At 38.2% G+C, this 23,351-nt stretch overlaps 1 protein-coding gene across 1 annotated transcript in view; it reads right to left on the minus strand.

The window, feature by feature from the left end:
• Window positions 1-23,351, minus strand: part of MBOAT2 (membrane bound glycerophospholipid O-acyltransferase 2) — a gene marked incomplete at its 5' end in the record, with an annotated part of 103,781 nt that overhangs the window by 63,848 nt on the left and 16,582 nt on the right. The window contains 2 exons of the mRNA XM_082481012.1: window positions 18,143-18,220; window positions 21,815-21,960. Coding sequence (XP_082337138.1) covers window positions 18,143-18,220; window positions 21,815-21,960 — 224 coding nt within the window. The remainder of the gene's footprint in view (window positions 1-18,142; window positions 18,221-21,814; window positions 21,961-23,351) is intronic.

A 23,351-nucleotide genomic window follows, 5' to 3' on the forward strand; every position in this document is an offset into this window, starting at 1 on the left:
AAGAGGGAGGTAACCCACAATCTTTTTTCTATCTACTAATTTACAGATCATTCCAATACTTTGTGTATTAAATTTCTTTGCAATAAGCATCATGAAACGCAAAAATAAAATGTAAGCAGTGTAGAAAACTGAACTGAAGTTCTCACACACACTTTTTTCCTTCTACATGTATCTCTCATGCACTTTAAATGCTTCTCTCTTGAAAAAGCCAGGTGGAACATTTCTTATTAATACCTTTGGGAAAGCAGGGACTGCGAGAAAAAAGGACAGAATCTCTGAAGAAATTCAGAAATCAAAATTCTATGCTTAGAATATTGGATTCCTTAATTTCTGTAAAAAGAAATACTGAACAAGATGCAAATCCAGCAATAGAACTATGGCATTCAAGTCAGCACCATCTTAAATGAGGATACCAAGTCTGTGGCCAAAGCAACATTGACCACAGTCCCCCAAGAGACAAGTTATTCCTAAAACTTTCATTAAAAAACCCAAATATGCATATTTACCTCAGGAACAGATGTAAAGAAGTTGTGGATTAAAAACCTGAAAGTTACATTCCATCAAAAGCTTTGCTTCTCCTCCTTGAGCAGAGATCTTGGACTCTGCAGCCAAACTGCACCCACACATTGATTCTCACAAGACATGCCCTGATCAGCACAGTCAGAAAGAAGCAGCCCAAGAAGCATGAAGAAAGGTGAAGACTTCTTCCTTCAAAATGGCACTTCCAGGAGTGTTAATCTGTTCACATAAGTCTTACGGTTTTCTCCTTTTCACCAACTGGGAGAAGACAATGTAGGAAGAAATGGCATATTGTTTCTGGTTGACTCCTGCCTATTCCTGTTGGTCTCCACATAGTCTACCCAGTCTGCCAAAGGGCATAAAAATCAAAACTAAAGTAATGCACTTAAATACGGAGGCTCTCTCTGCTTTTAAGAAAAAAAAAACAAAACAAAACAAAACAAACCCACTAAATTGAAAGTACCTGTGATATTCTTTAGTTCAGAAAAAGCCTTCAATTCCCAATTAACATTTTAATAGTGACAAATCAACAAGAAGCAGCATCTAAAAGGAAGGTTTATACTTGTTTCATTTAAATGCTGACTTGCACACTAGCAGCTGGTCGGTGGACTTTTTGCACCCTGTATTTTAGACAGCTTTGTGTCCCACTGGAATACCCGCCGATAGGACAGCTGGATGTCTAAAATCATTTCTAGGTCATCAAGGCAGTCCAGAAATGCTCTCTTGCTATCTAGAAACATTTCCTATGGATTTGGAGCTCTATTTATGCAACCTCTGGAAATCTTAATTCACTCTATTTATCTAGTTCAAGTAGCAGGGAGATCTGAAGTTTCATGAATGATATAATATCTATCATAACTGCAGCCAAATAATCTCCAAAATAGCCTATGACATTTAAATGGTAAAGCTGCTAGTCTCCTTTTAGAAATTAAGTCACCCCCTCCCCAAGGTTTAGCTGGAAAGCATGATGCAAAGATTATTTTTTTTTTTTTTTGAAACCCCACAAACTATTTGTAGAAAAAAGTAACAGCTACTGAAGTCCATACGTAAACTAATTAAGCCAGAGGACCTTCTCCCAACTCTCTCACCTTTCACATTCTTAGCTTTTCTTAGTTATTCTGAGCTTTTGCTATGCTGAACTATGTCAGACTGTAAAGTGACAAACACACACCCAAGGATTTGTGGGGTTTTATTTTGTTGATGGTGGTTGTTTTGGGAGGTTTTTGGTTTGGTTTTGGGTTGGGTTTTTTTGTTGTTGGGATTTTTTGGTTTGGTTTTTGAGGAGTTGCAGGGCTTTTCTGTTTGCCTGGTTGTTTTTTTGGTTTTTGTATGAGATTCCAGTATATGCTCTGACAGCATCGTGTATTTAGGAGAAGAGTTAATCCCTTCAAAAAGAACTGGAGCTTTAAAATAATTCGGAAGCAGTTGGCTCTCTTAACTAATACCATCCTACACTTACTACCACAAAAGCCTGGAAAAGACATGCAACTTCTTTCCTGCCTGAATCCAGAAGGGCCTTTCCTCTGCCCAAACTTGGGTCAGAGATTGACCTGCAGAAAATGTTTCTAACAGATAGGGATGCAAGAAAACATGAGAGCACTAAGTACATAACAGTCAGAGAAATATCACCAGTTCAAATTTGAGAAAAATGAACTTGCCACTCGTGAACTGGAGAGCATGGAAAGGTATGGTAGTTTAACAGATAAAAGGTCAAGGCACCACACAGTGTTCTACAGAAAGAAGAGGCAGGGAGTAGGTGGAAGGAAAACAGCAAGGGGTTGCACAGGTTGACAGGAATGCAATCATTAGCAGGTTCTCAGAATAGAGATGGAAGGTCCGGCTAGTGAAGAGGAACATGTGCGTACGAGAGGACAGCTAAGTTCAGCATGCAGGACAAAGCAAATCTGCAAAAGATGGATGAAGGTTTTGAAAGCGTCACAGCTTTAGAATCATAGAACAGTTTAGGCTGGAAGGGACCTTAAAGATCACTTAGTTCCAACTCCCCTGCCAGAGCACATCCCTCTGGATGGCATCCCTTTCCTCCTGCGTGTTGATTGCTCCACACAGCTTAGTGTTGTCAGCAAACTTGCTGAGGGTGCAAGTACAAAAGCAAGTTGGGATTGTTTTGAAGCTGGTAGAATTCAGTATCTTAATAGGTTTTCTTAAGTGAAAACACCCAGGTATTTGTTTTCCAAAAGAAAAGTTCCTTCTACTTAGACCACAGCCCACTTCAGACATGAGTCAGTAGTGTGCCCTTACTAAAGGAAGACGACTAATGGTGTCCCAGGCTGCATTAGGCAAAGTACTGCCAGCAGGTTGAGGGAGGTGACCTGTCCCCTCTACTCAGCCTGGTGAGGCCATACCTGAGTGCTGAGTTCAGTGCTGGGGTTTCCAGTACAAGGGAGACACAGACATACTGGAGGGAGTCCAACAAATGGCCACTAAGATAAGGGACTGGAGCCTTTCCTCTTGATGAAAGACAGAGAGCTGGGACTGTTCGGCCCTGCGAAGAGAAGGCTCAGGGGATCTCATCAATATATATAAATATCTGAAGGGAGAACGCAAAGATGAAAGAGCCAGGCTCTTTTCAGTGATGCCCAGTGATGGGACCAGGGCACAAAATGAAACACAGGAGGTGCTGTCCAAACAGCAGGAAACAGTTGTTTACTGTGAGGGTGACCAAGCACCGGCACAGGTTGCCCAGGGACATTGTAGAGTCTCCCTCCTTGGAGATGTTCAAATGCCATGCAGACATGGCCCTGGACAACTGGCTCTAGGTGGCCCTCCTTGAGCAGGGCAGTGACCTCCTGAAATTCCTTCCAACCTCAACCATTCTCAGATTCTGCAAAGACTTCTCAGCCTATTACAGTTAATAAAACAGATTATTTCAGCTAAGCATCAGAAAAACAGGACTTGCTCCTGTATGAGTCAACCCTAAAACCCCAAGCCCAAAATTTTGCTGTTAGAAAATAAGATGCTGACAGAATAGACAAAGCAACCAGTTGCTGCAAGGTTCGCTGTTGAGCCTTTAATGAGACCTGTCTGGCTTTTGTTGAGGCTACCACTCATTTTCTCCCTCTGCCTCCTCAGATCCCTTGGCATCTAAAGCATCCAGCAACCAGCACCTGTCTGGTAGGAGTCCCATTCTGGAATCCTTCAGGCTCCCTCAAAGAGATGGGGTACTATGAACTTCTCTGGCAAAACTAATCAATATTTCCATTTGCAAAAGATTCCCTTTGACAAAGAATCCTAAACTGACCACAGTGATAGTTCAAGGATTGTCTGCCGAAGTTACCCAATGACAAAGCCTGATTACTCAAAGATAAGAGACCAACAGGTCAGGACAACAATAAATACACAAAGTCCATAACTCAAGTACTAATTATTCTGTTCAGGTTGTTTGGTCTCCTCCTTCCCATTTCATCTTCACTGAACCACCAAATGAATCACAAGTTGCAAGAGTTACCTGTTAATCACCACCTACTACGATTCTTAAGCACATCTGCACACAGGGAGAACACTGCAAGAATTCTCACTGCAAAGTGACCTAAGGAAAGTGACCCATACAGGTTGGTTAGGTATCTGCTCAGTGACTTGATCAAATGCCATTTCAAACATATGTCATCACTGTAAGTGTCCTGCAATATGGAAACTGAGGCAGTGTATCCAGAACAAACCAGACAGCCTGCCACAATGCTCCTGTGCACTTGCAGATGGTGAAGAAGAAAAAGAACAATTAAGACACAGAAACTATCTGCTGATTGCTTACATATTTTCACTCTTACTATGAGAAAATAAGGAAAGAAATCAAATACGTGATTATGCAACACTGGAGAAATACACTATGGATAAGCAGATAATGGTTTCATTTCACAATGAACACAAGTACACAGCAGGTCATTACCATTCTGATAAAAGATACTTCAAATAATTGGCTCTCAGTGCTCTGAAAAATAAGTTTCCAAGAAATATCTTGAATAGCATCTAGTTAACACCTATAGCAGAAGATTAAAAAGATTAAGAATTATTTTACTTTTTCATTGATTCTGCTTACAAACAGAGCTTGTACAGAATGGATGTATTAGCCAACACTGGCATTATGTCTACCATTGCCCGTTTTACCAACTTTAGAAAGCATCACTTGCCTCATAACCCAATGCATTATTATTAACTGCTAAAAAATATATGGGGCTTACTACTTCCAGCAAAAGGATCTCTTCTACCATAAGAACTGGACATCTAGAATCCTCTTCTAGAATTATCTTCTCGAATAAAATAGAATGTTTCAGTCGGAAAGGACCTACAAGCGATCATCTAGTCCAGATGCCTGACCACTTCAGGGATGATCAAAAGTTAAAGCATGTTATTAAGGGCATTGTCCAAATGCCTCTTAAACACTAACAGGCTTGGGGCGTTGACCACATCTCTAGGAAGCCTGTTCCAGTGTTTGACCACCTTCTTGGTAAAGAAATGCTTTCTAATGTCACAGAATGGCAGGGGTTGGAAGGGACCTTAGAATATCATCTAGTCCAACCCTCCTGCCAAAGGAGGTTCACCTAGAGCAGGTTGGGCAGGATCACATCCAGGAAGGTTTCAAATATCTCCAGAGAAGGAGACTCCACAACCTCTCTGGGCAGCCTGTTCCAGTGCTCTGTTACCCTCAAAGTAAAGAAGGTTTTCCTCACATTGAGATGGAATATCTTGTGTTTCAGCTTGTGCCCATTGCCCCTTGTCACGTTGCTGGGCACCACTGAAAAGTGTCTGGCCCAATCCTCTTGACACCCACCCTTAGATACTTACAAGCATTGGTAAGACCCCCTTCTCAGTCTTTTCCAGGCTAAACAGACCCAGGTCTCTCAGCCTTTCCTCATAAGAGGTGCTCCATTCCCTTGATCATCTTCATAGCCCTCCGCTGGACTCTCTCCAGTAGTTTCGTTTCTTTCTTGAACTGGGGAGCCCAGAACTGGACGCAGTATTCCAGATGTGGCCTCATCAGGGCAGAGTAGTCCTCAGGCACCAATCCTGTTCTCCATGACCTTTCAAGATGGAGAGTGGCTTCGCAGTAACATCTGCCAGCTCCCTCAGCATTCATGGGTGCATCCCATCAGGGCCCATGGATTTGTGGGTATCAAATTTGCCTAAATGATCCTCCTCAATCAAGGGAGAGCCTTCCTTTCTCCAGGCTCTCTCTCCTACCTCCAGGGTCTGGGATTCCTGAGGGCTGGCCTTAGCAGTAAAGGCTGAAGCAAAGGCAGCATCCAGTAACTCCACCTTCTCTGCATCCTCCATCACCAGGGCACCTACCTAATTAAGCAGCAGGCCCACATTTTCACTAGTCTTCCTTTTCCTACTGATGTACTTGAAGAAGCCCTTCTTATTGTCCTTGACATCCCTTACCAGGTTTAATTACAAGCGGGCCTTAGCCTTCCTCGTTGCATCCTTGCATACTCTGACAATGTTCCTATACTCCTCCCAAGTAGCCAGTCCCTTTTTCCACATTCTGTAAACTTCCTCCTTCTACCCGAGTTTTTCTGGAAGCTCCTTGCTCATCCATGTCCAGTCTAAACCTCCTCTGGTGCAGCTTTGAACCACTCCCACATGTCCTGTTACTGGATTCCAGGGAAGAGAGATCAGCACCTCCCTCTCCACTTGCCCTCCTCAGGAAGCTGCAGAGAACAAGGTCACCCCTCAGCCTCCTTTTCTCTCAACTAGACAAACCCAATGTCCTTAGCCCCTCCTTAAAGGGCATTCCTTCCAGCCCTTCAGAAGCTCTGATTTTTGTGTGCGTTTTAGATGACTGACGTTGTACTTTGTATCTCAATCCTCATTCATAAGAGGATAGCATTAAGGAGCAGAAATCATTCCATAGTCTTGAGGTACTTGTGCTTCTACAATGCAAAGGGAATACCTTTGCAGGACCTTTGAAAAAACATGCCTGGCACAACAAATTAAACTCAAGCTGCTTCTGGGTGCCTTAGGCTCCTTTATTTAGACCCTTCTACTGTTTATACAGATTGTGTCACATACACTAATTTCTCAAACATGAAGTGTGGAAAAATGCCAGAGAAACTAACCGACTTCCAAAGCCACATATCAAACCAACATCAGAATACAGCTTTATTTCAACCCACTTTACAGAAGCCACCTATGAACCAAGTGTTTGCTTTCACACCCTTTTGAAAAGTTTAGAAAGCCTTAGCTATTTCCATTTAGAGATGTTCTGCCTAGATAGGGATGTTGTTACTTCAGACATTTATATAAAACACAGCAAGATCTGTTCTTCCGCTCTCCAGCAGCTAGGAATGATGAAGAAGCCACTGGAGCTCTGATAGCAGCTTGGTAGCAAGGCCCTCCCGTTCTTCTGGAAAGCTCCTCAGGCCCAGTAATATACCACATCATGTTCATGTAGACCAATTCTAATTTTGTTACCATATAAAGTGGTAAGAAGTTACCGTGGGGACAATTCTTAAGAATCACAACCACACTGCTTACATGAATTTCTGAGGCAAACCTTCCAGTGAAACTACTGCAGTCAAGACAACTGAAAACCAACATCCTCAAGACCAGTTTTACATGAATGTCCTCTGCCTGCAGAAGAATGTGCCTGTGGCATTTACTGGTCAGCTTTCCAGAGCAACAGGGTCACATAGAGAAATAAAGCCAGAGCAGCCTGGACTTGGAGACAAAAAGTAAACACTGCCAATCAGTGAGACCTATCTCCATCTTGTAGGAAAAAAAAAAAAAAGATAGCTCTACAGATTTTTCTTTTGATTCATTAAAAAAAAAAAACCAACAAGTTTTAGCTGGCATCTGTATACCTTACATAGGGAAATGGCAGAATCTTTCTAGTTCTCACCATACGCATACCACCTCATTCATTATCTCACAAGATGTCGTTCATCATCACAATTCAATAGATTGTGAGCTGCTTTGAAGACGAAAAGTGTTCCACAGAAGCAATAATACCAATCACAAAAAATCAGCACTCAATATCAAAGCCAGAAGGCAGCGATTAGATACATGGATGATGCCACAGCATACATTAAACGTAGTATCACAAATGGACACCATGGTGGAGGGACAGAGAAGAGGAATGCCTGATGAACTGAAAAGCCTGACACTTACTAAGGACTTTCCAGGATATGGGATTTAAAACATCACACACACTCCTAGAAAGGGCAGAACACCAAGAAAAAGAAAGCCAGTTACATGCCTCTTGTTTAAAATTATGCATTACTTGTATGCTTTGTGCATTTCCATGTGATATGATCTATTAATAAAAGATTATTCACTCTTTAAGTAACTATACACTAAAATACCTAGAGCCTCCTTTTGCAAGCCCACTGACTTCACAGTTCCTGTTGTGCCTGTGATTAGTAATGACTGTGCAAACTGCTTAGCACTTGACTATACTAAGCATTTTTTATTTCAGCTTCAGTTTTGAAGATTAACACCACATTACACTGTGCAAGGTACTTGCATCTTCTTACCAGATGTAGACACACAGCAAACCAGCTTCAGTACTACATTGCCAAAATTTCCTAGAAAATAGAACACCAAAAGCTCCACTATCACTGAAGGCAGATTTCAGATAGGAGTCACAGAGTCATTTACAGTATCTTTTTATATTTACCCACTTCTCTTTCAACATAATCAAGTGCAACTTTTAAACAGCACAGTTTGAAATTTACTATCGTAAACCAGTAAGCTTCCCAGCTAAAATCTATGCTGATACACAAGGAAACAGGACTTCTTGCACATAGCCCTCTTAAAATTTCCAGGTAATTCATCCATACTGAAGAGAGTATAAATAAGCCCCTTATACATCTTCTCATGGCATAGAAGAAAAGAATGGATTTCTTGTTTGAATACTGTAAAACCAAAACTTGAAGTATCAAATACTCCCACTGATATTTATTACTCAGCCTGGCTACTACATGTTTCTACCAACTTAGAGATACAAGAGTTACGTACTTTCTCTTGGCATAGTCTGTTTTGTGTGTTTTGCTCCTATCACCCTTTTTATTATTGATACTCTGACAAAAAAGGACAGGGAGACAGACGACTACTACTTGTTGCCTAATGTGGTCTCCTCCTACCAAAATAATTGTCTCAATTCAGTTGTTTTATTTCACTTTAAATTGAAATAAGCCTAATAGATTTAAGTTAACAATGAAACTTGACAATACCGTGCAATTATTGGGTGAGGAGAAATCAAAGAATAAATGCTTTTGTAGCAAGTCCAGATCAAAAAACTAAGCTCCATGAAGTCACCTCAAATAAATGTTAAGCTATAATAGACACTGAAGCAAGACACCAAAAGGAAATGGCTAGCATGCTTATGACAACTGGAGCTATCCAGGATCATGACCGTATTAAGGAAGACTTGGGTTTCACAGAGGAACCTGCTCTACTTGATCCTGCTTTGAACAGGGGAGGTTAAACTCAGAAACACTTCCCTCCTCAGCTATTCTGTGATCTCATCTTTGACTTCCAGAAAAGGCATTCCTGCAAAACCAATCAGCTTTAAAAGCTATACAAAACTTGCTAGCACATTTAATTGAGACACCAGATTTTAAACTGAAAAAGTTTGTATTGTTTAAATATCAGTGCCTTTTATGTACATCCACCTTCCCTTAAAGGAAACAAAACACAAACAGATTTTTCCTGTTTTGTTGTGCATCTGTAACAGAAAGGGTCGTCATCTTTTACTTCTTCAAACATCTTTTAGTGCCAACACAGACACTTTGTACACCACCACTTGCAGTTCTACAGGCAAAACTGGCTTGCATAATTTACAGCCAACAGTTCCATTAAGGACATTAATGATTGTTTGCTGAGCTTGTCATAACCACTCCAGTGAAATTTGTCTCAAATGCAAGATATTTCACCAAAGAATAAGAAACTACGCAGAAGCATGCACTTAGAGAAGAAAGTTGACTATAATATACAAAATCCTTGCATCTAAACTCTCTTATCACAAACACCACTGGTTCAATTCAGTCAATGCCATGCAACCAGAATTTTTAATCAACTCTTATTAGCAGCAGTCTTTGCCAGGAGCTGAAGAACACAGCTTTCACTGAACTCTTCTAGGTACAATTTATTCTGCCACTTCATTTCGTAGGGAGCCTGATTTATTTGACATCAATAGTTTGTTGAGGTAATAAACCATGCAGCAATGATACCATGATTCAGAGCTCATTTGCTAGCAGTCAAGTTGCTTGGCAGTATGACAGGCAGAGTAATGTGCCTTGAAGAAATATCTATATAGATGCTACAGTTCCAGAGATTACCAAACAAATACAGAGCCCAGAAAACATGACTTTACTCTCACTATCAATTTTCTTTTGCTTGATTGATTGTGCTCAACTTCACTTTGAGCACAAAGATTAAAAAAAAAAAAATTGAGATCTATGCAAGCCAAAAAGCAATAGCTACTCAGTCCCAACAGATATCTAACACACCCAGCCATTTTACACTACTGCTTCTTTCCAAGAAAAGGTTGTCCTCTGTGTACTTATAGAAACCAAGTACACAGTGTGAAAAAACTACCTATTAATTTAAAGTTAAGGAAGTCAGAGAACCCTCTTTCAGGTAAACATCAATACTCAATAACGTATCGCTACTTCATAAAACAGAAGTCCTGACATTTTTTCACCTGAGTTTTGTCAAGTGTGACAACAGAGGTTTCATATGCCAACAACACTGTTAAAATGCCTGTTCTTCTGAGAACTCAGCTCTTTGAATAACATCAGCAACCAAGTCGAAAATAAAATTAAAAAAAAAAAAAGAGAGGGAGGAAATTTAATAACAGACTAATTCAGACTCTTCTCCCTGGAAATACAAAGTATACAATCAGAATTTTTGCTAGTTGCATTAAGACAGCATATGTCCCTTTTGTACTAAAGCAACTGAACTGACTACAACACTTAAAAAATCCTTATTTTGCATTTTAGTTCATTATCTTTATCGGCCTCTCTACTTAAGTCCCAGCCCTCACAAAGCTGAACACACTACATGATTCCTGTCCTTCCTTCTTTCTCCCTTTCTTCTTTCTCCATTGGGGGGTGGAACAAGGATTAAATGAATGTATTTAATCTTTATTTAAAAATAAGGTAAAAGTGACAGGCACTAAAGATAAGAAAACTCCAGTTCTATTTTTCACTACATTTCTGTAATTATAAAAATTACGATCGATAAAGGCCTTTCAATTCAAATTTCCAATTTTATGAAGGATAACATATCAAGTTATTTCTCAACTTATACCTTTATTGTTTTAAGGAATGTATTGAGTTCTACCCAAGCACAGCCAAGAGAGTTGCAGGAAGTTATTGAAGTGGATGAACTTGTAATAGCTATTTAAAACAAATACTTGCAAAAGAATTTAATAAGGATTACTAGGAAATTCCTTCACAGCTGTTTACTTCAACAAGTGCTTTTCAAGTCATTGAAGACAGCCATCCATCTACATGACTATTTTTGTAATGGTCAAATCTTCAGCACACAGAGAAGCACTGCCTGGTGCTAGTCAGTATTTCCATTCTCACTCTTCAGAATATGAAAGTCTGATCTCTAGGTAAGCATCAGAAAAAACAAACTTACAACAAATTATGAAGATAAATAAGTCAATAAAGCACACTTAAGAAAAAAAAAAAAAAAACCTCTAGCACTATTAATCTCAATTTTCAAGCTCCGCAGAAGTAAATAGGGATATAGTGGGGGTTGTTGTTGTTTTGTTTTTTAAATTTGGTAGGGCAGTTTTAAACTGTATGTGGTTTTGATGAGCAACCTGATGTAGCAGTGAAACAAGGAGCATGTGGGAGGCGGCTATTAAACTTCAAATAACTATAGTATATGCCCCATGCAAGTCCTATCCCCACATATCGAAGGTAGCAGCAGCAAGATACATTAATTTGAGTTGTGCAGAGCTCTTATCCACAGTTAACTCAAATAAAGACCTTCAAGTAGATCATCTGATTTAACCATATAAAGAAGAAACTCAGCAGTTAAGGACAAAATTAACAGCCATGAGAAATTTTAATGAAAACATGAAACCTATTTCAGATCACAAGCTTCGGTTACCTGTGGTAGTTCTATATTTTAACTCTGGTTTTACCTTTTTAATATGTGCATGCAAGGTAAGCTACACTCTTGAAGAAAAAAAAACTAGCATTCACCTCTGCAAACAAACAAAAGTCTTTGCCATTACACAAGCAAAATGTCAAAGATTCTATGTAACTAGGAAGACCATCTAGCAGCTAGACCACATGCTTCGCTATTAAAAAAACCCAACAAACTACCCGATTCAACAAGAGAGGTGAAGCACCCTTCTTCATAGAGCCATACTAGTATTTCTGATATCAGAAAATACCATTAACTCAACTTTTTGTAGTGCTCTGTCTGCTAACATAAAAGTTCTCTGCATTTTTATCTCCAATATAAATCCTTTAATGTCTTGTACTTCCTTGATAACCCACTAAGGTTCCTAACAATACTTGGTTTCAGTTCCCCAAATCATTGCTATGGCTCTTCAAATGAGATTCAGTATTTCCAAATCATTCCTTAATCCTGGCTAAGTAGAACACGACAAAATTCTGCAATCTCACCACTACTTTTGGAAAGAAAAAAAAAAAAAAAGATTTTTTTTATATATTGAAGATTTGCATTAGCTATTTTAGCTACAACACTGCTCATGCTGAGACAGATACATATAATGACCATCTACCCTTTCTTAGAGGGAAATCAACAAGTGCAATCCCTTTTCTTTGGGAAAAGACTTACCACTTCAAAAAGCAAAACTGATTCTGTTTAGTTGATAAACATTGAAATATGCTCCTAAACACCAAGGCTAATGGATGGCTGTATTTATTTCTAATAGGGGAGGATAAGATTTCTATGCATCCTGTAGAAAACATACTCTTTAATATGTATTTGATTTTCATCTATACAAAAATGACTTTTTAATTGCTTTTTAATCACATATAAACTTTATAATTATAAAATTTTAAGGGTTTTTATTTTGCATTTAACATAGATCTGATAAGACAACAAAAACTGCTTGCAGTGACAGAACAGTACTTGTTATTTCAGTCTTTATGTTATTTAATGCTACAAGAGCCAGTAGATCTCATCTTCCTCCATCTCGCATCTATCCTTGGCTGAATGATAAGAACATATTTCATATTTTTCAGGTCTCAATTAGTTTCTTAACTGCAAATAAGTTTATATTTGCACTAACTGTAGAAGCAGAAATGGAGAAAAATTGTGTTTGCATATGTAGAACAGTTCACAGCTACCAATACTTCAAATTCTAAATCAGGTATTCTCAGTGCTATGGTCACTGTCCTTTGGCAGCTACCTATGTACCAGACATTTTTATTAAAGTTACATAAACAATTACAAAATTGCAACTGAGGAGTTACACCAGATAGTTTACGGTTGTCTGAATGCCCTCACACCTCCAAAGAACTGTAATTATATTGGCAGGCTACCAATCCTAGATTTGCTAAAAATTATTATTAGAAATTGATAGCATTTCTTAGCCAAAGCCTCAACGATTGTTAGACATTGTTATTTCAATCTGCTGATTTGATGATGGCTAATTTTAAATGTTGCTTCAGATCCTCTTTTACAGATTAAAAAGAAAATAATCTTTATCCACATCATGTATGTTCTTCATAGACCAAGACACTTGTGATCAAATCAAAAGCAGACAGCAATAAATAAATAAAAAAAACCAACCAACCACAAATCCACAACAAACCAGCAAACTTTTATTTACCTTGATCAAGGGCCTTTGGAAAAGACAGAAGTTCAATTAACAGCCTAACATTTTCAAAAATCATTTCAGCTTAGGAATGCTCTCACTTCTGAAGATACAAAGATGCTTATGAAAGCCTTGCCAATAACACACAGGATAAGGGAGCACAGCTTGCTTGATACCTTTTGTATTTCACTGAAACCATGACTTTTAAACAATACCTAACAGTTTTCAGAGCAATCTACGTTGTAGGCTAACTAGCAGTCAAACTTGCCTATCAACAAGTCATGACATTCAGCATTATTAAACACCTGACTGACAAATTAAGTGCCTCAATTACATGCGGAGTGAATTAGTTCACTCAGATGAACAAGATTTATTTGTCTCTTAATCTGAGATTTCTAAAATCAAATCACTGAGTTTCCTCCACCCCTCCTTTGCCAGATCTCCAACTGTTTGTCAAAGGCACAGCAAGGACTGAATGAAAAGGGGAGCAAGGCATTGCTCCGTCCTGGCTCTGGCTAGGAGGTGGAAGGGAACTTAATGAGGACTAATGTTCCCAAATCCCAAGGAAAAGGATGGCCAGGAAGCACCTCCACAGGGGCCAGGCCAGTTACAACCGAAGTTTGTTTACTCAAATTCAAATATCTTTTTACATGTTCAAACAGCTCACATACACAAGCATAGGTACAGTACAAAGAACTGTGTGTGTATCAAAATAAAACAGAACCACAGAACAGTTGAGGTTGGGAGGGACTTCCAGAGGTCATCTGGTCCAACTCCCCCTGCTCAAGCCAGCTGCCCAGGACCATGTCCAGACGCCTTTTGAATATCTCCAAGGAGGGAGACTCTACAATGTCTCTCACAGTAAAAAAGTGTTTCCTGCTCTTCAGACAGCACTGTGTTTCAGTTTGTGCCCATTAGCTCTGGTCCTGTCACTGGGGACCACTGACAGCCTGGCTCCCTCCCTGAGGGTATTTATATACATTGAGGAGATCCCCCTGCACCTTCTCTTCTCCAGGCTGAACAGTCCCAGCTCTCTCAGGCTCTCCTCATAGAAGAGGTGCTCCAGTCCCTTCATCATCTTTGTGGCCCTTGTGGCACACACACATCAGCTCATTATGTATTTACTGCTACTAGTTATCTCAGGGTCTTAACTATGCCAGAAAACAGTTAAGTGATTTTATTTTTTTTTCTTTTCTAAAACCAGAAATAACCTCCTTAAGTCTTAGTAGTTCAACTCCAGACTTCTGGAAGAAGAAAAGTATCATCCTGCAACTTTAAGCATAAAACAGAAGATACCAGACATGAATAGCACATCTATCACTTGATTTTACATCAGTACATTTAAGAAATTTAAGTGAACAGTTTAACAGGAATGATTTTAAATAAACAGATTTATTTTCTACACTGACACAGCTGGGACTTCTATATTTTGCCAGTGAAGTCACTGAGAAAACTACTGACTTCACTGAAGCAACTGTGAGCCCTATAATTAACTTTCCTTTACCCACAGGCTGAGGGACATTATTTACCAACCATAAAATGAACAATCAAGTCAAAAGAGATAGAATTACCTAGAAACCTTAAAAACTTTGTCATCAAATCACCTGTGCAAGCACTGCTTACACAGATCTTGGCTAACGGTAGCCAAAGGCTTTAAGGAAAAACCTTGTGGCATTTGGGCTTGTGTCTTTGAAGATAAGTAGCAACTTCACAACCATAGATGAAACATAAGAATTTCTAATAAATAAATAAATATTAGCACCACATCAGTTACCAAATGCAAATTTGTTGGAACTGAGAACTTGTTTAAACACATTTTTCAGTTTCACAATTAACTGAGCCATGAAAACACCAAATAAATACTAAGATAGTTTAGTCACAAATTAAACTTAAGAGCTTTTGAACAATTCAGGAGCCAGTGTTGCCACTCCATCTTTCATTTAAAGTACCATCAATTAAGTAAGACATAAGTATAAAAATAATTGATCAACTTTAGTTAAATCCAATTCTCAGATAACTCATTTTCTGCTAATTAACTTTGTTCTAAAACTTGCTAAAATATAAAGGTAAGGTTTCCTTCCTTTTTTAATACGGTCAGTTCTCCCCCTCCCCCCCCCCCCCCCTCGTTTTACCTTTTTCTTTCTTTTTTGCCCCCTCCCTTTTATGTTGTTCAAGTGAGGCTTTCATCTTTAACTTACCATGTATTGTCAAGACCAACCTAGAAGCAACAGCTGCACAAGGTTCAGTTCCCTCAGGAAAAACACAAAGGTAGGAACCTTGTAGAGCAGAGAATTTTAGGATCCAATGGAAGTACTTTAAGAACACAACAGAGGCTTAGAAGAGTATCAGTATCAGACTCGAAAGTCTGCTTTGGAGAACGTAGTAGTTTATCAAAAACCTTTGCTTGCTTCAGATGGTAAGGAAAGCTGGTATACCCAGCACACAGCTGAACTGACAAACAGTCTAAAAACTTTAGTTGCCTCTTATTTGTTTTAAGAATTGTTTTAGGAACTGTATTAGGGGGCGGGGGAAGCAGGAAGGAGATGGATAATGGTTTTGTAATACATACACTTATGAAATCCGCAGTACACGGAAAAGAGGGAAACTTCAGTGAATTAATTTAGAGAATAGACAAATTTTTTTTTTTTTTTTTTTTTTTTTTTTTTTTTTTTTTTTTTTTTTTTTTTTTACAATACACATGCAGTTTTCCAATACAAAAAAAAAATCACTTGAATCCATATTTAGATTATGCATAGGTATTTGATGTTCTACAGTCTTCAATTTTAAGCAGCTTATGAACAATGCAGGTAACCTCTAACTAGGACTGCCAGCCAATGGATTCCTCTGTGACTTACAAAGTATATGCAAGTACTCTGATTAGCTGTATATACACACACACACCTCCCCCAGTAAAACACTGATGGGGCCCTTCTCCAGTTCTGAGGCCAGGTGGTACCAGCTGCAGCCTACTATACAGCACTTAACTTTAAATCTCCACTGGGCTCCATCAGACACGTTTATAGCCCAAAGACAAACATTTAGGTGGGGAGAGGAGTTATTCACATTGATTTCTGTTCATATTGCCCAACAGAAAGCTGTAAGTGGCATTTTCATAGCAGAAAACTGAGTACGTGGTGCATTCCTTCGGTAAAAGGTAAAGGCTTATAGGGACACCAAGAGGCATCACCACTTCTGGGATACTGTGGCAACAGAGGGAGCAAACCTTGTACAGTCTTACTTGTATCGCCTATTAGGAACGGCTTCTGGAGCTTCCCATATAGCACCCAAGCATTGTGCACAATCAAAGTAACAAACGACTCCATTTCTTAGGTTTTTTTCCTCCACTGAAAGAGCTTTCTAGTTTTATCCAACAGTATGTTAATTCATACTATGATAGAGCAACATAAGCCTGGCAGTCAAATCTAGGTTTCACCATCCCCCCTGCACAGTAACTAAAAGTAACAGAGAACATGTGTACATAGTTGCATATAGGACAGTAAACAGTTCAGCAGATCAGTTGTTAAACCAGCTGGTATGAATTGGGAGGATCAGGAACTAGCGAGTTGACTTGCTCCAATGCAGAAATGTTAAATACACACATGCCTACCTGCCTCTCACTATTAAGGAAGTAAACCACTGCTAGATTTCCTTTTACAAGAAACCTATGTAATTTGTTATGATAAAGACCAAAGTATTCCTGCCTGGTACCTCCCTTTGCAGCTTTTAACTACATTAATAATTTCTTTCAGAATATTAAGCTACATAAATTATATCTTACACTGTTACATATCTGAAGAGAAATTGATGTAAGTTGCTTAAAACATTTTCTAATCAAATAATCCATTAACATACAAACCAGCCATCCAAACAAATGAAGTTCTCTCACATCTGCAGTAGTTTGAATACACCAGGTTTTATAGAAAATCCTAGAAATAAGAGCCTAATATAGCATATTTCAAAAGACAATAAAATTATTTTCAGTAACAGCATAAAGAAGCAGAGTGTTCTAATAGGCAGGATCATGAACTAAGGCCACCCTGGCTTTGCTCTTTAGATATAAAGCAATTTTCCTTTTTGTTTCTTTTACTAGCATCTTTCCTGACAGCTTCACATACTTCAGGAACCTATTCAAGCAACGATTTGCTATTTTACTAAACATTTATGCAGGAATTAACACAGTGGGAACCTAATTTGGTTCCGATCTCTAGACTAGTGGAATAGTAAAATATACACATATAGTAATAAAATAAATGTCGTTCCTGCTTTTAAGAATGATTGAAAGAGAGAAACAAGTGCCATTCTATATGGATTCGGATACCACTAATCTAATCATGCATTCAAGCAAACCTAAAATAACACTCTACATATGTAATTTTACTACAGTATTCTTAACCCAAGACAGCATTCACACTGCGTTATTCTTACAAAAAAAAAAAAAAAGGAAATTACAAACAATACCTAAAAACATTTATCTCACAAATTCTGTTCCCTTCAGACTTCTTCCTTCTACTAGCACTGGCTGTTACGAAATTACATTGAGTTAACCCATTTTTGAAACATCTAGAATTATTTATGATTAAGTAATGACAGAAAAATCAGAATGCTGAGAACACAAAAGAAGTCTCAGTGGAATATTACCAATTGTAACAAAATATAGCTATTCCAAAAAGCTGGTAAAAATACCCAAATAAGCCATTTTCTCTCCTGGAAATAAAAGCATGGTTAGCAGAATTCAAATAATGAAATAACATAGTACAACCAGAAGCATGGCATATGCACACAGTTACAAAAAAAAACCCTAAACAGTAGCATTCTTGTAAAAGCAAAAGAAATACTTTTAGAATGGAAACTTACTTGTGCATATTTTCCACTCCTATTATGATCATGATATAGTAGGAAATTCCACTTTGTATAACAAAGTGTAAGGCATACCTAGGAGGGGGGAAAAAAAAAGTAAACCCTCATGGCAATTTCATTAATGACAATAAATGGCATGCATTTATTTATTTAACACAACATTAAATAGATTTGTCAAATTTTAACTTCACTGCTTCCAAAAACCCCTTTTGTTCTATTTAGGTTTTCTGCAGCCCTCTCTTCTGTTGAGAACTTCACCCCTTTAGCACAGCACAGAGAGCAGTAATGAACAAAAACTACAGACTTAGCTAGAATTCTCCAGCTCATAAACAATAATACAAAGAATATGTCCCATAATACTTCCACTTGGCATTATTTCATGTGTGAACAACATGAATGTTTTGTGGTTCAAATTCCATACTCATCTTTTTACCCATTTGCAACGGTAGGTAACTCAGATAAGGCCCAAAATATCTTAGTATCTGTAATATCAATATATGGGGAGATTTCCCAGTCAATAGAAATGGTAACCCTGTCCAGCCAGTCTCTCTGCCCCAGGTCATCAATAACTGATAAACGGATGGTGGTGATAATGGTCCCCAAAACACAAGACAAAAAAAACCCTACACACCAAGAACCCGCAGATTTATTTCACAAAGGTGCTCTAACCTCTTTTTTTTCCCCCCACAGCTTACTACTACAGCTACCACATCACCTTTGTTTTGGATTTTTCGGCCTTTTTTTTTTTTTTAATGAGTTCTATTTCAGTAAGCTAGTAGAACACTGGCAGCAAAAGTGATTGGCAAAAAGCATTCAATCTTCAGTAAGTTTCTCTTTCAATCTGGTACTTTAAGTGCTTCAGCAGCATACTTACATGTGCTCAAGTGACACACTGATCTAGTTTGGGAATTTTTGCCATAAAAATCAGCCTAAAAAGCAGCTCCTATTATACTGATACTGTTTTCTTTTAGCTTGTCATCAGCAATTTCCTAATTTTACTCCTCATCTATTCATAAGGAAACGTCTTCAAAGACTTTCAACAAGAAACCCAGTTCTATCCATGTGAAATCCTACCAACTCTACACATGATCAACTGAGGGAAAACAATTCTCTTGGATTTTAAGTGACCTTGAAAATCTTGACTTTTTATGGAAGATCCAATCCGCACATGGTCCCCTGCTTCACTATTAGCTAGTCTCGTCTAAGACTACCTAAAATTCAAATGCACATTTAATATAAGCAATTGCCAAACAAAAAAATATTCACTTTTTCTCTCATATCAGGTACATATTGGCAACACTGCGTAGCAAAGACAGGCATTAGTGAAATGACAACAATTTAAGTTTAAGAGGTTTGCTTCTTAAACAGAGAAAGGAACATAATAATATACCAAAGTCTGGAAAAAACATTGGGTTGATGTGGAGTACCATATCAAGATTGCAGTTTCAGAAAATATTTCTTTCAGAGTTGTTAACAGTAGCAATATGATTGGTCTCCACTTTGAAAATTAAAAGGAATGCATTTAAATACAACCTGAAGTAGTAAATTTTAGCTATACACAAAGGGTACTATAGTCCTTTTATGCTATTTGCTATTATCCCAAGGGAATTATCCCTTCTCTTCCCATCCCACATCACCATCACTACAAAGGTAACTGAAGACTAACACATCTGAAGTTGAAAAGCACTACATAATGACTAATAAATACTCTCAAAGGGTGCAGATTCCAAACTATTTCCCCACATTTAGGTTTGCATGAGGTTTTCTGCAAATCTACATTTACTATAAACTCTATGTAAAAAAACAGGAAGAGTTTCCCTTTTGTACACACACATTATAACACAACTCAAGTTGCTCAAGGTATACCACAGGATTGTAACCTACACATATACTTGATTCCTTAAGGAGGGGTGAGGGACACCAAATAAAACAAAACCCTCAAAAAACATGCTTGTATAAGACATACTTAAGCAATAGGAATAAGAGTTGGCACAAGTGCAAGAGAAATATCAGCTTCTAAAGAATGTATACTTTTAACATCTTAAATTGTGTTCTTTCTTTTCGGCACTTTAAAAAAAGCTTTTAGTTCCATGACTGTAAGAAAAACACCTTTTAGTAAAATAGAAATTCATTGCTGAAATAATTGCTTTAAGTATGATTCAAAGCAAACTAGAATAATCTGGATTTCTACTATGGAGTAAAATTTCTCTCCAACTTATTTTCCAGGGCTTATTGTCAATGAAAGGCTTCACCAAATCTTTATTTATGTCTGTTGAGGGTGGAGGTTGCTTCTTTCTAAAGTCTCCCATCCCCAAATTTCAGATATGAATATATTGTTAACACTTTCTAATTACGAGCTAGAATTAATGATTTCTGTTTCCAAACAACGTATACAGAACATGCTGCTAGAGCTTACACAGTACTCACAAAAACCACACACAGTAGCACCTATCTCACATACCATTCTCCACATTTAGTGCTAAGACTGGAAGTCTTTGACATCAGATCATTCTCTTAAAGCAGAATACCATGGCCAAAAATTTAAGAAATACATGGGAGTTATGGAATTATATACACAAGTAAACAGCATGTGTAAATCCAAAGATTAAAACTTACTGATTTTTCTTTTCCTAAATCTAAAAGTAATACATATCAACTAATGTTGAGAAGCCTCTGCAACATGCCAAAATAGAGGCCAAATCTGTGGTTTGGAATTTCAGGATTTATTTATATACACAGCATGTGCATCTTCCCACCTGCACAGCAGCTTGATTAATTCCCCCTAGTTCAGTAATAGTCTACAACAGTCAGTATAAGTAAGTCTTCTATATACTTAAAGCTGAGCAAGCACTTTGTTTACCATGCAATAAAACAGAACTGGCACTTAATTAATCTTAAACCAGCTTGGGAAGATGTGAGCCATTTAAGTAAGCTAATTTTGAAAGAAAAAAAAAAATGCATGAAACTAAGTGCATACCCTTTATTAACCCTGCTAACATTCTGGCTTGCTATACTGAAAAGATCAAGATGCAAGAACAGCAGTTACAGGAAATTTGTGCTTAAAAAAAACAACAGCCAAACAACAACAAAAAAACACAAACACACACCACACCAAAAAAATTCACACCCAGACTCCAAAACGTAAAAGAAACCCTCACATACACACACACACTAAATAAATAAATAAAATTCAAGGCCAGCTCCTTTCCAGGTGTTTTATACTACTAGGAGCATCACCAGTACTGCAGTTCTAGCCACTCTTCCTACAAAGAGTCGGATTATACTCAATGTTCAGAAGAAAACACAGCAAGTTATTTCATGCAGTGACTATTCAAGAGAAATTATCTTAGTCATCACACCTGTGCTGTGCCTCAAGAGAATACTTCTCAAGCAAGTTTACAGAAAAACTGGCACAAGTTAAACAAACTGCACCTGCTTTATTCTCCCAAAACCACAGGAAGACAGTACATTAGTTACCAGTTTGCAAATGGGAGACCTTTCAAAATTTGTGCACTGCATCAGAAAATGTACAGCTGATTTCTGTACATTTGCAGCAGCTAAAACCCACAGAATTAGGTAATAAGGTTCTTCATAACAAAACTTTGCTTCCCTGCAAACAAGAAATGAAAAAGTAAAAGTCCCTGAAAAGTGAATTTAAATGCAACTTACCATCCAAAACAAAAAAGTGCAAGATAAAGGCCCAAGAGGGTTGCAACAACATGTCTTATAAATGGGCTAGTTTTGCTTGAATGAAGGTATGTTCGAAACCAAAAAGCCGCAAGCAAGGCAAACAGTTGGCACACTACAAAGTTGACCTGCATAAAAAAGAAAAGAAAAAACTTCTCACACACTTGTGTATTAAAATTATCAGAAATATCCATACATTATTAGCAATTTGTAGAACCTTTGGCTCTGCCATGGCTCTTACCACAGCATGCCAGCCTCAAAGAGCTTCTTCTGGGAATCCCTCCCCTCCTAAAGCAGAAAACAGTGCTCCCCTGAGCAGCCAAGAAGAAAAGATACACCAAACATGTAGAGGCAATTTGTGCATGAATCAAGAAAAAAAATTTTTTTTTTTTTTTTACATATTTTCCCATAAATTTTCTATATACCAATCCACTCTATCAACCATGGAATCATTATACTCTCCCAGTAATGCAAAGATCTGGGTTGGCTTTTATTTGTTTCTTAAGTGAGCATGATTTGGAAATACGTATCAGCTACACAAATCACTGGCAGAGCACTTCAATGGCCTGTGCAGAAGCAGGGCTCAACACAGTGCACTTCAGTGGTATATAATCAGATAAACAGCTTGGTTGCACACTGGATTTTCTTCTTGTACATTCAAGTAGGATAGTTTCAGAAATTCCTCTTCCCTTCAGGTTGTTTATTCTAGAAGATAGAAAATCTCTCGTGTATTAAATATTTAAAGACATTAGGGCACTGAAAGGAAAAGTGGAATTAGAAAAAAAACAAACCAGTGAGTAAAAAGAATCATTCTGACTGTGGCCTGAAAAAAATGTAACAGTAAGGGTACAATAAAGAAACAACTTCCACAAATACAGCAACTGCTACCAAAACTGGCTTAAGCTACAAAAAGCTGGATGAATTCCTTTATTTAGAAAAGAATATTTCCCACTCCATGGATTTTTTTCTTCTATAGAAGACTGCCTAACAATTGTCTGTGTCTAACAGCAGCATCCCAAGGCATCACAAGCAACAGCTTGGGGAGCACTCCTTCAGGTCATAAGCACTCCAACACAAGAAACTTGCCCATACTACATGCTTGACTAGTCCTTAGCACAACAGTGTTTTAGACTGTTTGATGTCACTTAGCTGAAATATATACTTAGTCTTAATACCACAGGGTACAATGTCAACACTATTTTTATGCTCGTGACAGCAGGCCTGATATTGATGTTTGCAGCACCACAGTGCACGCCTCTAGTACTATAATTCAGCTAGCCCGTTCCTTCATAATTTTTCAGCCAAGCTTCGGCAACATGTAAGGGTGTGAGTATGCACACATGGTTATATTTAAAGGAGAAGCTCAATAACACCAACTACCTACAGAACTCCTATCTTCGTAACAATTGCATAGCTACCCTATTTGCAAATCCAAGGATAACTCCCCTTTTTCCAAACCACCCTAAAACCTTCTGTAACACTGAGCTACACAAGCATTAAGCACTAGCAGGGAAAGAGG

The sequence above is a fragment of the Vanellus vanellus genome, assembly GCF_965231255.1.
Source record: "Vanellus vanellus genome assembly, chromosome: 3".
Lineage (NCBI taxonomy): Eukaryota > Metazoa > Chordata > Aves > Charadriiformes > Charadriidae > Vanellus > Vanellus vanellus.